The 15268-nt window shown below is 38.8% G+C and overlaps 1 protein-coding gene across 2 annotated transcripts in view; it reads right to left on the bottom strand.

Moving 5' to 3' along the window:
- Positions 1 to 15268, bottom strand: part of LOC111148489 (autophagy related 2B) — a 77319-nt gene that overhangs the window by 36655 nt on the left and 25396 nt on the right. For both annotated transcript variants that reach the window (XM_022505070.1, XM_022505071.1), the window contains exons 11-18: positions 13673 to 13934; positions 11746 to 11896; positions 10903 to 10995; positions 10572 to 10760; positions 8496 to 8769; positions 6644 to 6746; positions 4671 to 4863; positions 4281 to 4423 (exon numbers count right to left, since the gene is read on the bottom strand). In XM_022505070.1, the coding sequence (XP_022360778.1) occupies positions 4281 to 4423; positions 4671 to 4863; positions 6644 to 6746; positions 8496 to 8769; positions 10572 to 10760; positions 10903 to 10995; positions 11746 to 11896; positions 13673 to 13934 (1408 nt within the window). The remainder of the gene's footprint in view (positions 1 to 4280; positions 4424 to 4670; positions 4864 to 6643; positions 6747 to 8495; positions 8770 to 10571; positions 10761 to 10902; positions 10996 to 11745; positions 11897 to 13672; positions 13935 to 15268) is intronic.

Raw genomic sequence — 15268 nt, forward strand, 5'->3', positions numbered from 1 at the left:
TCTCAGGTATATTGCTCATAGGACAAAGAAACAAGAGTCTAAACCGGATCTTACTCTAAACCCCTTTGTAAATAATGAAGATATAAAATGAATTTTCTCAGAAAATGCCCTTCCCTAAGTTTATTCCTTAAACCATTCTCTTATCTTCATAGGTTAGAGAAACTATGACTTTATGGTAAAACCTGGAGTTCTTAAATGTAAGCATTATATGATTTTGCGTTTTCCTTATTTACATTTTGGTCTAAACACAGTCTTCATATTAATACCGTAAAACACTGGATGCTGTTTCCAACACCAGAAAGAAAGCACTCAAGATATCTGAGGACAAAGGAACCCCTGGGCGGCTCAGTCAGTTAAGCATCTGACTCTTGATTTTGGCTCAGGTCATAATTTCAGGGTTATGGAACTGAGCCCTAGGTCGGGTTCCTCACTCAGCAGGGAGTCTGCCTGGGATTCTCTCACTCTTATCTCTCAAATAGATATTTTTTTAAAAAGGATATTTAAGGACACATCACCATGATTCTGTGGCTATAAGCCTAAAACGTAACAGACAAAAAACATCTGATTTAACAAAGCTAGTGAAAAGTCTTTTATATGCTACTCTAAAGGACTTTAATAGAAAAAATCCTCCTGTTCCATGAGACTGTCTATCTAAAAAGAGGCACCTGGGTGGCTCAGTCGGTTAAACGGCTACCTTTAGCTCAGGTCATGATCTCAAGGTTCTGGGATCGAGCCCCACATTGAGCCCCCTGCTTAGCAGAGAGCCTGCTTCTCCCTCTCCCTGCCGCTCTGCTTACCTGTGCTCTCTAGCTCTCTGTCAAATAAATAAATAAAATATTAAATAAATAAATAAATAAATAAATAAAAATAAAAAGAGCCCATTGACCACAGCACTAGAGGACTAAACCAAGATCCTAAAACGTATGAAGTTAAGGCAGAGTTGGTTATATCTCTTCCTCAGAAAGTCTTTTTTAGTGTATGAAACAAAAACTAAAAATAAATTTTAAAAATTACATAGATAGGGGCACCTCGGTGGCTCAGTGGGTTAAGCCTCTGTTTTCGGCTCAGGTCATGATCTCAGGGTCCTGGGATTGAGCCCCACATCGGGCTCTCTGCTCAGCGGGGAGCCTGCTTCCCCCTCTCTCTCTGCCTGCCTCTCTGCCTACTTGTGATCTCTCTCTCTGTCAAATAAATAAATAAAATCTTTTAAAAAATTTGTTAAAAAATTACATAGATAAAAGGGCAATATTTAGCAAACATTTAGCAAAACTCAACTGGGGTGTGAGGATTAGATAATACAGATTATTAATCATAATTCAGCCATCAAAATGAGAAAATTATGTATAAGAATATCCTTGTCCTTGGGAAATACACACTCGAGTGCTCAGGGAGGGGCATCGAGTCATCAGCTTACTCTCAGCTGGTTTGGCGGTGGGGCGGGGAGCTCTTTGTTCTATACTTGCAACTTTCCTGTAATTTTGAGAATATATGAAAACTTTGAAACACTATTAACTCAAAAAATATATATATTAATTCAAAATAAAAATAGACCTATTCAAAGCCAAATGAGGAACAAAGAATTCACACCCTGAAGAACTTAGATATGCGATTTATATGCCGCACAGCGGGAGGGAGTACTTCAACATTTATGTAACTGTCGGTACCTAAGAGCCAGAGAAGTGAGCAGAGTAAGGCAGAACAGAAACACTCTTCAACAACCACTACTCAGGGTGCCTGGGTGGCTCAGTAGGTTAAGCCTCTGCCTTCGGCTCAGGTCATGATCTCAGGGTCCTGGGATCAAGCCCCGCATCGGGCTCTCTGCTCAGCAGGGAGCCTGCTTCCCCCGCTCTTTCTACCTGCCTCTCTGCCTACTTGTGATCTACCTCTGTCAAATAAATAAATAAAATCTTCAAAAAAAACCACTATTTAACCAACTCTGCAGAAGAACAGATAACTCGCTCGTTACCAGATTTGAGCGATCAATCCCCCCTGCCCCCCGCCACCATACTGACGGGCATCCCCCATATGCTAACCGCTGGCTCCTCAGGATGAGGCTCCAGCACACCGAAGAAGTCTGCTCCTGTCGGGTGAGCTCTTTGTTCTGTATATTCACCAACTGCCAACTGTGTTTGGCCTCAAATGTGTTCATCTCACCTGTATGTATTGTTGTTAGCATAATATTGAGTTAAAGTATACCTAACACGACATAAATATACAGACGGAGGTGGAAAAAATCTTAAAAACCGGGAAGGATTTTACATTCAGATTCCTTTGAAACTATTCAGTAACTTAAAACTGTAGACAAAACCATGTATTATGTAAAACTTCCACATGTGGCTCATATTAAAAGGAAGAAAAGAAAGGCCTTGTCTTGCAACTTAAACAGAAATTATAAATGAACATATTTGTAAACTGAATGTTTAAGGTGCATGTTTCTGTTCTGATGTCCCAAATTTAACCAACAGCCACCTGCTCAAGCAAATGCAAAAAGAGAAAGAAACCAATTAAGCTCTTCTGACCTCTAGGTTAGATCCTGAACTAGTTGTTTCATTTTGCTCAGTCTTAGCCTTGCCCATTTGTCAACTCTTGGTAGATATTCCTAACTATAAGAGAAGAACGGTCTAGGGGGTCAGTAGTTTCCAAACTTTAGATCATGTGTAACAGCTAAAAACAAAAACACAGTAAAAGCCTCTGATACAAATTTATAAATCATAGGCTACTACTTATACACATATGTATAATATAAAACAAATATAAAAAAAAATTTTAAAGACTGTAGGGGTGCCTGGGTGGCACAATAAAGCCACCAACTCTTGGTTTTGGCTCAGATTGTGATCTCAGGGTTGTAAGATCAAGGCCCGCCATGTTGGGCTCCGCACTCAGCATGGTGTCTGCTTGAGATTCTTTCTCTCTCTCGCACTTCTGCACATGCTAAGATAAATCATTAAAAAAAAGATTTTTTTTTTTTTAAGTTAAACAGAAGAACTAGCATTTTCTTCCTACATCTCATATGGACCATCCTGTGAATCTCATCATCAAGACAACAAAAAGCAGATCTTTCTGGAACTTAATTTTCTGATTCTAAGACCAATAATCCTGGTCACTAACAAGCAATAAGGAGATCCAGAGCTTATTATTAACAGTTACGGAATAAAGGGCCAGAGATATCTGATATCAAGAAAACGTATAGCAGAAACAGTACAGCTTCTAAAGACTGATAGAAACAAGAAGCACGGTCTCACATAGGAGAAGCTAGTGATGACTGACACTAAGAACATCTTTCTTCTAGAAAAGCACATGACCATCTTTCAGGTACGCTATAGAAGTGATTCCTTCAGTGGATGGGAAGGAGGACTGTAACAGAGGACTACTGAGTGCTTACTGTTTGTCAGGCACTGTTCTCCAAACTTCTGAAGTGCCGTATCATCTAATGCTCCAAACAACCCTCTGAGACAGGTTCAAGTATCATCTACATTTTATACATGAGGAAACTAAGCTCAGGTCAGGTCAGCTGTGAAGGAATTCAGAGTCTAGGCTCTTTTAACTCCAGAATGCTACTTATTTCAACATATTTGCTTTGTATATATATTTACGGATATTTGCAATCAATTTAAATTGTGATATACAAGTTGACACGCCGGAGTTTTAGAATTCTAAGATGCGTTTTGAAACTCTGAAAAAAGGATGTTCCTTGTAACAAAGACTGTAGGATTCTGATTTTACCCCGGCACCTGCTGGCCCTCCATAAAGGGGTCTCCAAACTCTTTTCATGTCACTGCACACATAGAAGACATTTGCCCAGAACTCTGTGGTAAGGTGATGGACAGCAAACAGCCAACATAGGTGGAAGGAATAAACATCACGTAGAAGTAACCTACTTACTAGACACACTGGTTAGGAAACTCTGCTATTACAACAGCCCACCGCAACAGTTACCAGTTTTGTAATCAACACCATACAAAGTACCCAGAGATGATATATAATATATAAGCAAGGAAAGAAAAGGGGAACATGGGGAAATAGGGAGGCAGTTAGGCAGAAAAGTCCAATCCCAAAGACTCAACTAAATGTACCGAAAACTGGGGTGCCTGGGTGGCTCAGTGGGTTAAGCCTCTGCCTTCGGCTCAGGTCATGATCTCAGGGTCCTGGGATCCAGCCCCACGTCAGGCTCTCTGCTCAGCAGGGAGCCTGCTTCCCCCTCTCTCTGCCTGCCTACTTGTAATCTCTCTCTGTCAAATAAATAAATAAAATCTTTAAAAAAAAAATGTGTTGAAACTCACCTATTATAAAGCTTCTCATAAAAGCGTTTATTAGGTAGTGTTATATGAACATTGGGTAATGTAAGTTCCAGCACGTAGTGAGAATTGCTGATTGCTTTATCCTGAAATTCTGTCATTTCCACAGGGTCTCCTGGCATCACCATCTAAAATATAAGAGTTCAGTGCAAAAAAAGCATCAAATAACCCTTTCATGTTTAAAGTAATAGTAGCATCTTCTTGCCTAAACAGATAAATAAGCATGTAACTTTGAACCAGGGAAGAAAAAAAATATTATTCAGTCTTAGAGTTAAGAGCCTAGCACAGTATACCAAGTGCTTCTTCAAAAACAAAGAATGAAAAGGACTGCTGTATGGTAAAGGACAACCCCTTCGTTGCTCACTTGTATTTTACCTGCTCATTTTCAAACATGACTCTCCGCGACGAGAAGGGAGATGGGGCTGGTCTTCGCAGATCACAAACATCCTTCAGGGAATGAGCACCTCCCTCCTCCTCCTCCTGATAGCGGCCGTCACTCTCTTCTTCCTCAGCTGCTATTCTCTCCAAAATGGAATGCACAGCTGGTGGGTTTAATTTCAGTACAATTCTGACAGCAGAGACAATTTAAGAAGTCAAGGTCTCAGTGTGAACAGCAAGGCTTTAACTTTTCTGCACTGATACAAAGACCAGTGATGATAGGACTCAGCTTCTCTACAAAGCCTATGTCTCATGTAACCACTTCTGAGTGTGCTGTAAACTTCAAAATGTAGAATGGATGAAAACAAATAAAAGAAGGGCATTAATATTTCATACTTAGCTAACTGAAAATCTGACCTTGTGAGGACAGTTATCTTTCAATTTCACTAACAGCTGGCAAATTTGACCTAAGAATTCTATCTATTTTCCTGAAACCAAATGCTTCTGGGGTCTGTTCTATGACAGAGTATTACACATCTAAGAGAACTTCTGCCATAGAAATTGTTCAAATGGAAAAAGAGACTGATAAAAGAACAACTTAGAACTGCAAACAATAAAGTACCATTTTCCTTCAGGAATTTCAGTAACAAAAGGCTTGCCTTGTACTGAAGACACAAACCTGAAGTAAAGAAGCAGACACCCTGGGCCCCTGCTTTCCTACTCCCTGCACATCACTAGCAAAGGCTTTGCCGTTTCCTTCCCAACGCTATAGACAGGACGCCTGGTGCCTTCAAAGCAAACCACTGTGGGGCATCTATAGTGGGTTTTCCCCCCAAATAAGTGGTGCCAGTTGGCTCCCCTTATGAACAATCATAACTGTTTCCTAATTTATAGATATCCTAATGTAAACTGTGCTCCAAATTAATTGAAGTAAACCCATTTCTTATGATGAACACTCGGGCACTGAACTGCTCATTATCAGTCACGTCCTGATCACACCTCTCCCAGGAGCCTGCTAGGTCTGACCCACAGGGACAGGTAGGAAAAAGGCTGGCACAAAAAAAGATTAATTCTCAAATATTATTTAGTTTTCAATATAATAAAAGTTATTATTTCAAGTAAACTAAGTCCTTTTAAATATATCCAAGCCCACTATCAGGCTATTAATAGTCTTGCTATAATATATAATATATAATGAGTAATTAACAAATGTTAATAATTAATGATCTCTAACAAATATAAATATTACTTTATTAATTCTCCTAAGAAATCCGAAGCAGTGATTCTTGACATCCGCCTGCACGCCGGAATCACCTGGTGTAATTTTTAGACTACCCTGATGCCCAGGCTCTACCCCAAAATCTCAGGGTAAGGCCCATGATTTGAACAAGTGCCCTAAAGCAATCACGTACTATAAAATTCACTTGACAACTAACCAAATGATGCATATAACTCTTCTACTGTAGCTCTGAACTATTTCTTTTAAATGGTTAATGATTCTTTTCTGTCCCTCTAATTAAACGGGGTGACTTGGGACCAGGGAACACTCTTTATTCCTTCATCTCTCACAGTACTGACAGACACCTTTCATAGAGTAGTACCCTCACTGGATTTGTCAACTTAATTTGTCCAACTTTCTCTGTGTTATCTCATCAAGGCTGAGTATTTTTAGTTTAAATTGAGCGCCAAAACGTCAACTGAATGTACTACAGCAGGGGCACCTGGGTGGTACAATCGGTTAAGCAACCAACTCTTGGTTTCAGTTCAGGTCACGATCTCAGGGTCCTGAGATCAAGCCCTGTGTGGGGCTCTCATTTGGTACGTGCAGTCTGCTTCAGATTCTCTCTCTTCCTTGCCCTCTGCCCCTCCCCCTACACACATGTTCTCAAAATAAATCTTTAAAAAAAAAGTACAGCATTTTTGAAAGGATAATCTCATTAAATGTCTATCATATCCACCTGCTTACTCACCGTGGCCAGTCAAAGTCATCTGATGATGCTGTATCTCCATCTACTCCACTAGACACATGGAAAAACTTAACAGACGGTTCTCCTTTATCTTCCTGGAATGACCCTAGTAAAACAAGACTGATTAACTACAGTGCATTTCTTCTCAAGTGCTTAAAGATCGCTTCCTCCTAACATAAGCAAAGATCTTCTGAATCAGGGACACAGGGCAACATTAAGTTGCACAGGAAAGGACACAGGGCAACATTAGGTTGCACAGTACTTATTCTTTTGTTCCTGTTTCATGGGTACATGTGGGGAGACAGAAGGAGCAGATAAAGATGATGTCTTCTGTTCAAACTCCAATTCTTAGGTACCAAGTTTAATGTGTCGGGTACATAATCATGACACACTAAATGCAGCAGTTGCCACGTACTGCCACTGAATGGTTATTCTACATCAAAGTTTATGCAATTATAGGAACATAGAGATAATAACTATATTTTTTAAATGTCTTGTACCAAGCACTGGAAGAATTACTTCCACTCACAATAACCCTATGCATGCTTGTCCGTCCATTTTACAAAGAATGACTTTCCTCTAGAATAATGTTTCTTCCCACTGTAGATAAGAGAACACCAGACAACTCCTAAAGGCCCTTTCATGAAGTCATCATCATCAAGTCAATTATAAATATCTCTAAAGATGCGTAAAACTCAGAACAAGGGAAAAAATACTTTGCAGCCTATCCCCCGAGATGGAGAAGCAGGATATGGTGGCAGGGAATGTGCGGTTAGAAGGGTGTAGTGGCAGAGGCAAGCTGATTTGGAACCATAGAATGAAATGTCAGAATCTTCCAGAGTTCCACATAGACCTGGTTTACCCTAAGTCAACATATATTCTGTCAGATGACAAAAGTAAATACAGAAAAGCTGTCAACAGGCTTTACAAAGAAAAGTCACCAGAGATTAGTATGATGATTGAAACCTCAAGTGTGAGACTTCGGTTTGAATCTTGATTCTGCCATTTACTACCACGTGGTCTTGGAAGGTACCTCTTCTCAAGTCTATGGATTCCTCACTTAATAAAGGATAAAAATAATTGGAAATAATAAGCCTAACATAACCATGATGATGAAAGGAAACCAGTAACACATGTGAAATGCTTGGTATAGTACCTAACACAGAGTGGCACTCAAGAAATTCTGGTTACTTTCAGCCCTACAAGAAGTAAGAAGTCAGGTGGCAATAAAAATGTAAGCTAAAGGGGCATCTAGGTGGCTCAGTCAGTGAAGTGTCTGCTTTTGGCCTGGGTCATGATCTCAGGGTCCTGGGATGGAGCCCTGTGTCAGGGTCCCTGCTCAGCAGAAAGCCTGCTTCTCCCTCTCCCTCTAGCCTGCCCCTGTTCGTGCTCCCCTGACCCCAAATAAAATGTTTCAAAAAAAAAAAAAAAAAAGTAAGCTAAAGCACTATACTCCCCTGTAGAAATTTTTTTTTTTTTTTTTTTTTACGGGAAAGCGTGAACGCAATCCCCCACTACCACAAATCATGCAGTCGAGTTTCCCACATTTGGGGAAATCGCAGGGGTCAGCACATCTGGAGTGCAATGGACAAGCCTCACCCTGGGAAAACCACTTTTGTGATCATGGTATCTCCCCTGCCACGTAATTTCTGAAAGTAAGTATTTTAATAAAGTAAATAATCATGCTTAGTAATTTTTAAAAAAATTAATTCTATTACATATTGGTATACAATACTGGAAAAAAGTCATTACTCTTGCTTTCTAATGGTGTCTATATTGGGGGCTACCATAGAATTTTTCATGTTTCCTTGAGTAGTAGTTTGTTTCTGCTCTGGCTCTGCCCATTCAATCTTACCAACTAGTTCTCTAAAGGTAAGTTCCAATTTAATTTGTTCCGGGGTTGATCCTCCTATAAATTCAGTCTTAAATTCTAGATCTGTGAATGCTAAATGAAGGATCTCCTTCTGAAGTGACTTCTTAAACCACGGCCCTCTTTCTTGATCTGACCGAAGATCAGGTATTGGGAAGCGAACGGAAAGGTTTAACGCCGGTGTGGCAACTTGCACTGATATCCGACAATTTGCAGGATTATGTGAATCATCCAGAAATACTTCAGTAAAAGCCTTGTGCTAAGACACAAAATATCAAAAATATGCCAAAACATCAAGTTAGATAAACATAAATGACATGGATATTCAACATTACAATATACATAATCATATCTATTCCTCATTCAGTATAATGCATTAAAATACAACTCATTAACTACCATATTAATTTAGTGTAATGAAATTTTATAATGCAATAGTTATTAATAAAACTTCAAATAACTGGCAAAAGTTAAACTAAGTAAGTCAAAATCAATCAAAATAAAAACTGAAAGTGAAGACACAGGCGCTATAGATATGCACATTTTACTATAGACTAAAAAAACAACAGTGTGTAAATTAGGTTACAATAAATCCAATACAGTTAAAAATCAATTCAACTTTCAATTTGAAGGCTTTATCTACTAAATGCTACTTTAATGACCCGATGGGAAATAAGACAGATTATGCGAAATATCAGGGCCCATCCCCAACTTAACTTTAGATTTCCAGGACTGAGCCTAGAGCCTGGCACAGCCCAAGTTTTAAATATTCACCAAGTGACTCACTCTGCTCCCGTCCAACCCAAGGGTGCGAGCCCATCAAGCAACCCTCAGAAACCAAGCTACACGCGCACTCTCTACTCAAAGCCAGGTTACAACGAAAGGGTCAAAGAACATGCCCTTTAAATAGAATCTATTTCTGTTTTGGGGGAGTTTGTTTTGTTTTTCTAAAATGTACTGAAGCTTAGAAAGCTTTAGCCCAGAGTACACTACAGTACACAAAGTACACTATACTACAGTACACGCTTTCATGAATCAGTGTCTAACCTCCTGGATCAGGGAGTTCCTTTCTTACCCTGGACAGGGAGTTTTAGCACGCCTGTTCTTTCTCTCCCCTCTTGGACTCTGTAATACCAACCCCCACTCTTGAGCAAAAATAACCCAAGAGACTAACCATCACCCCCGTACGCGTACAGCTAACAGCAAGTATACACGCTAGCCCCGCAGAACTGGAAATATAAGTAATTGATGACAACAAAAAATAAAGGATGTTGATTTAATGTGAATACCTACCACTAATTAAGGGGGAAACAGTAAGTAGAAAAATAGCTCTTCCATTTTCTTTTAACCAAAGTTCTGTCTGTTCCTGGTCTAAGAACGCCCCTGCCCAATTCCAGCCCAAAATTCCTAACAGATCTCTTGCAAATCTGACTTGAACTGCTTAGAAGAGACACCATGCAGCAGACAGATCTAAATGGGATGCTTGATAACACAACGGCATACATTATGTTCCCACTTTCAAAAGGGTACCTTACAATAGATGGGCTACATTTTATAGGTAGACCAGGTAGTTGACTGAATGTCTGAATAAATTTTGTGCAGACATTATTATCATAATTTATAAAATTCAGATATACACAGAGAGGGAAAGGAAATCTAATTCTACACTCTAACATAATCAATGCTACCAACTGGTATATTTCTATCCATTCTTTCACTCTACCTCAGTTCTATTTACACAGTTGTGACAAAAGTTTATGTGGAAAAATAGGTTTCACTTTTTCTCTTAATACTTCATGAGTTTTCTTCATATTGCTACACCATCTTTATAACCCTCATTCAAAATGGCCGCATAAAATTTCACTCAATATTACTACAAAACTTACTCAGCTAGTCTGCCATCCAGACATAAAAAGTCTCCATCTTTTCATTATGAACAATGCTGTTTTAATACTATATGCTATTTAATCTATTGAGAATCCTTAAGGTCAGGAATGATCCCACTAAGCCCATTAGCTAGCTATACTCGGGATTAGTATTTGTAATATTCTGAATACTTACGAGACTAATATGTTTATTGTATGAAGTATACATGTGCGAAGCCATCATCTCTACTGTGGTAAGCTTCTGTGGTTGGAGCAAGGAATTTAACCTGTCCACAATACTGATATCCAGCTCACAAAACACAGGATTTAACTTAATCTGTAATTCTGCTTTCTGAGGAACAGAACTTAGTCTTGCTTGATTACCCTTAAAAAAAAAAACAAAAAAAAAAAAAAACATTAACATGATCACTAACAGTACAACAAGATTAAGTGGAAACAGTATGACTGTCACAGAGTATGTATCAAATGAAAATTTACAGGTGGTAGCACACAATAAGGCTTCTTACCTGGGGTCCTTTATTCTCAGAATGCTTATAATGAAGCTGAAGGCACACAGGGGGATGGGAATCCGTTCGTTCTTTGGAATGGAACATTAAAAGCTTACAAACAAGGACAGAAATAAGTTAATTCTAAGATCTTGAACTATAATTCATTCCATGAATTAACAGAGGTGCTAATAATGGTGGAAAGACTTTTTTGAAATCAGGAAAGCTGATTTTAACGTTTCATTTTGGTCATTCACAAGCAATGTAAATCTTGGACAAGTTAATTTCTGTGATACTTAGTATCTCATCTGCAGAACATACTGAGAATTCAAGTGAATTAATGCCTAAGCCAGTACTCTGAAAATAAAATAATGTACAAGGGCAAAGTAACAGCAATAAACGTTATCTTGATAGCTTTGGAAAGTTTCTCTAGCACACACTTCTAAAATTGGAAAAAAAAAAATCAGACTAATAATAAATGAACAAAAGACATTTTGCTTGTCCTTGAACAGCGCTTATTAACACACTATGGGTATTCAGTACTTAACAGACTTCTTCCGAAATTAATAGTGCTTAGAAAGTTAGTGAAATAAAGTCAACTGTCCCATTACCTGTCTGCTGCTCTAAAACAAGTCAACTCTAAAAATTCTAAGACTCTTACAATGACCTTGAACGCCATACTTTAAAATGTTTCAACAAAATACATATGCGCGCACACGCATACACGCACACATGCACACTTCCTTCCTCTGTGACTTCTTATACTTTTTTTTTTTTTAAATAAAATCAGTGCTGTTAATACAACCCTATAAAAGCAAGGCAGATTTAAAGAATAATCCTAAAGACGAAGTATCTAGCATTTACCTCTGTGTAGTGAGGAGGAACAGAATGAGAATCAGTTGGAAACAGGCACTCCAAGAGTTCCATTTGCCCAAGGGACATATCAGTACTAAAATATCGGGAAGCTGGTCTTTGTCTTTGTTCATAGGACACTTTGATGCCAGTTCCTATAAATCTATTACAGAAAATGAAGCATTTAAGAGTATACCTCTAGGTTAACCAATGTGTCAAAGAATAGTACACGTAACAATAGGTGGATAATCGTGCTCTATTAACACAAGTTCAAGTTGTTAGCAATAACTAACATTCCTAAGTGTATTAACCAGAAAGAGTGCTTCAAACTTCCCATTCCCTGACATTAAGAAAGCAATGTCTGATAGGAAATTATCCAGGATATATTTATTTCCCAACAATGCCTTCCCTTCTTTGACACTTTTTAAGTTTATACTGCAGTGAAAAAAAAAAAAAAAGACAAACTTTCAAATCTGTAAAATATATGTAATAGATTCTTAAAATCACTTAAAAGCCTCATGCAGGGCGCCTGGGTGGCTCAGTAGGCTAAGCCTCTGCCTTCGGCTCAGGTCATGATCTCAAGGTCCTGGGATTGAGCCCCGCATCTGGCTCTCTGCTCAGCGGGGAGCCTGCTTCCTCCTCTCTCTCTGCCTGCCTCTCTGCCTACTTGTGATCTCTCTCTCTGTCAAATAAATAAATGAAATCTTAAAAAATAAAAATAAAAAAATAAAAGCTTCATGCAATATTTCAAAACCTTCGGTCAGTGGATCTCAAGTAAAAGTCACCTTCCTGTTTTTGTTGCTTTTGTTATATTTCCTACTGGCAGACATTTGAAACTTTGTCAAATGTTTTTACAGTTTAATTATAAATACTATGGTCCTAGCTTGCAGAGTTTCTTTTGCTAGATATAAAAACTACTCTGTGAATTAATTTTAACACTTCAAAAAAAAAAAATCAAATCAAAAGGTCAAACTTTTCTTAAAATATTAATGTATGTGCCTAAACCATTAACATAAAATATAATCAAAAGAAACTTTCATATTAACATGAGCAATGTTTACATATTAACAATATTATACTTACAAATTTAATTATCTCTTCATCCATTAAGACTCAAACCATGAAAGAATCACTGGCTATGTGGACAGTTTTTTTTGTTTTGTTTTGTTTTGTTTTTTAAATAAAATTTTGTTGTTGTTGTTTTTAAATAGGCTCCATACCCAGCATGGAGCCCAATTTGGGACTTGAACTCACAACCCTGAGATCAAGACCTCAGCTGAGATCAAGAGCTGGACATAACCAAATTAGCCACCCAGGTGCCCTCAGATGGCTTTAACTTTTTAAAGCAGAAATTGAAAATACAGCATCCAGGCTCAGGATCAGCCTTGGTACCCTCTCCCAGCCCACCGACAATGGCATGGGAGTCGTATTATGTCCATGTCCCTTCTCATGAGCCCACTCCACTCTCAGCACCATTGCCATCTCTGCTGAGCCAGTGACAAAAACAACTATTTTTTTATTATAATGGTGCCAATATTTTAACTGGCAAAATGTGGCCAAAAACCTGGGGTCCTGAGATTGCGTCCCAACCTTGGGCTCCCAGCTCAGCATGGAGTCTGCTTCTCCCTCTGCCTCTGCCCCCACTTCCTGCTCATTTCTCATGTGTGCTCTCTCCAACCAATGAATTAAAAAAAAAAATCTTAAAAATTGTCAAGAGCAGAGGAAACTCCAGATTATCTCAATCTTATATGCAATAGTTTTACATGCCAAGTAACCTGAATAAGAGATTCTATGGTAAACATATTTGTAGCACTGCAAGAAAACCTCACTCATTCCTTCATTTACAAATAAAATGCGAATCAAAAAAAGAAATAGGCAGATAAAAAAGCACCCATACGGTTCTTTTTCAAGCATCATTAATAAACATGACAGAATTTACCTAAGGTGATCGTGTTTGCAAGCTTCTGCAAATACTGTCCGGAAAGACTTAAAATCATCTGTTGAAAATCTTGCTGGGTCAATCTTTTCTATACAGGTAAAGAAAGCTATTGCCAAAGGCGTCAATGGATTAAGGTTCAATGACGTTTCAGGTGGTGATAAAGGATCGATGTGAAGCACAGAAATGGAAAAGGTTCCCACAGCTAGTCTAAAAATAAGTTCAGGCCTGGATTCATCCACTGAAACAGATCTAGATGGGAGAGCTGAAACACATGGGTTAAAATTATAGACATAACATTTAATACTTAAAAACTATCCATTATATCAAAATTATAAAGAATTTACTCAAGTGTTAGTTTTAAAAAGCAGGTGATCACAGAACAGTCTGAATGATATTTGATATTAAACAAGTAAGATAAACTGTTATCTTTCTACATTTGATATTCAGGGTCCTTGATACTTGAAGCATCAAAAAGAAACATATGAACAAAAGTTTTTGCATTAAAAAGTCAGAGATTAACCCAAAAGCTGCTCTCCAAATTTTCCTTTAAGCCCTTGTGTCTATTTCAATTAAATTTTGCAGAGAAGAAGCAGGGAAATACAATCAAAATCACAGTGAGAGGGGTGCCTGGGTGGCTCAGTGGGTTAAGCCTCTGCCTTCAGCTCGGGTCATGATCTCAAGGTCCTGGGATCGAGCCCCACGTCGGGCTCTCTGCTCAGCGGGGAGCCTGCTTCCCCCTCTCTCTCTGCCTGCCTCTCTGCCTACTTGTGATCTCTCTCTCTCGTCAAATAAATAAATAAATAAACCTTTAAAAAAAAAAAAAATCACAGTGAGATACCATCTCACACCAGTCAGAATGGCTAAAATTAGCCAGTCAGGAAACGACAGGTGTTGGCAAGGATTCAGAGAAAGGGGAACCCTCCTACACTCTTGGTGGGAATGCAAGCTGGTGCAGCCACTCTGGAAAACAGTACAGAGGTTCCTCAAAAAGTTGCAAATAGAGCTACTCTATGACCCAGCGATACGCTACTGGGTAAATACCCAGTATTTACCCAGTAGTGTATCGCTACATGTTATGTAAATACTGGGTCTTTACCCTAAAGATACAAATGTAGAGATCTGAAGGGGCACGTACACCCGAATGTTTAGAGCAGCAATGTCCACAATAGCCAAACTATGGAAAGAACCTAGATGTCCATCAACAGATCAATGGATAAAGAAGATGTGGTATATATCTACAATGGAATACTATGCACTCCTTAAAAAGAAATGAAATCTTGCCATTTGCAATGACATGGATGGAACTAGAGGGTATTGTGCTGAGTGAAATAAGTCAATCAGAGAAAGACGATTATCATATGATCTCTCTGATAAGAGGAATTTGAGAAACAAGACAGAAGATCATAGGGGAAGGGAGGGGAAAAATGAAACAAGATGGGACCAGGGATGGAGACAAACCGTAAGAGACTCTTAATCTCAGGAAACAAACTGACCGTTGCTGGGAGGGAGTGCGGTGGGAGGGATAAAGAGGCTGGGTGATGGACACTGGGAAGGGTGTGTGCTATGGTGAGCTCTGTGAATTGTGTAGGACTGATG

This window comes from Enhydra lutris, unplaced genomic scaffold (assembly GCF_002288905.1).
Source record: "Enhydra lutris kenyoni isolate GAN:26980312 unplaced genomic scaffold, ASM228890v2 scaffoldscaffold20, whole genome shotgun sequence".
Lineage (NCBI taxonomy): Eukaryota > Metazoa > Chordata > Mammalia > Carnivora > Mustelidae > Enhydra > Enhydra lutris.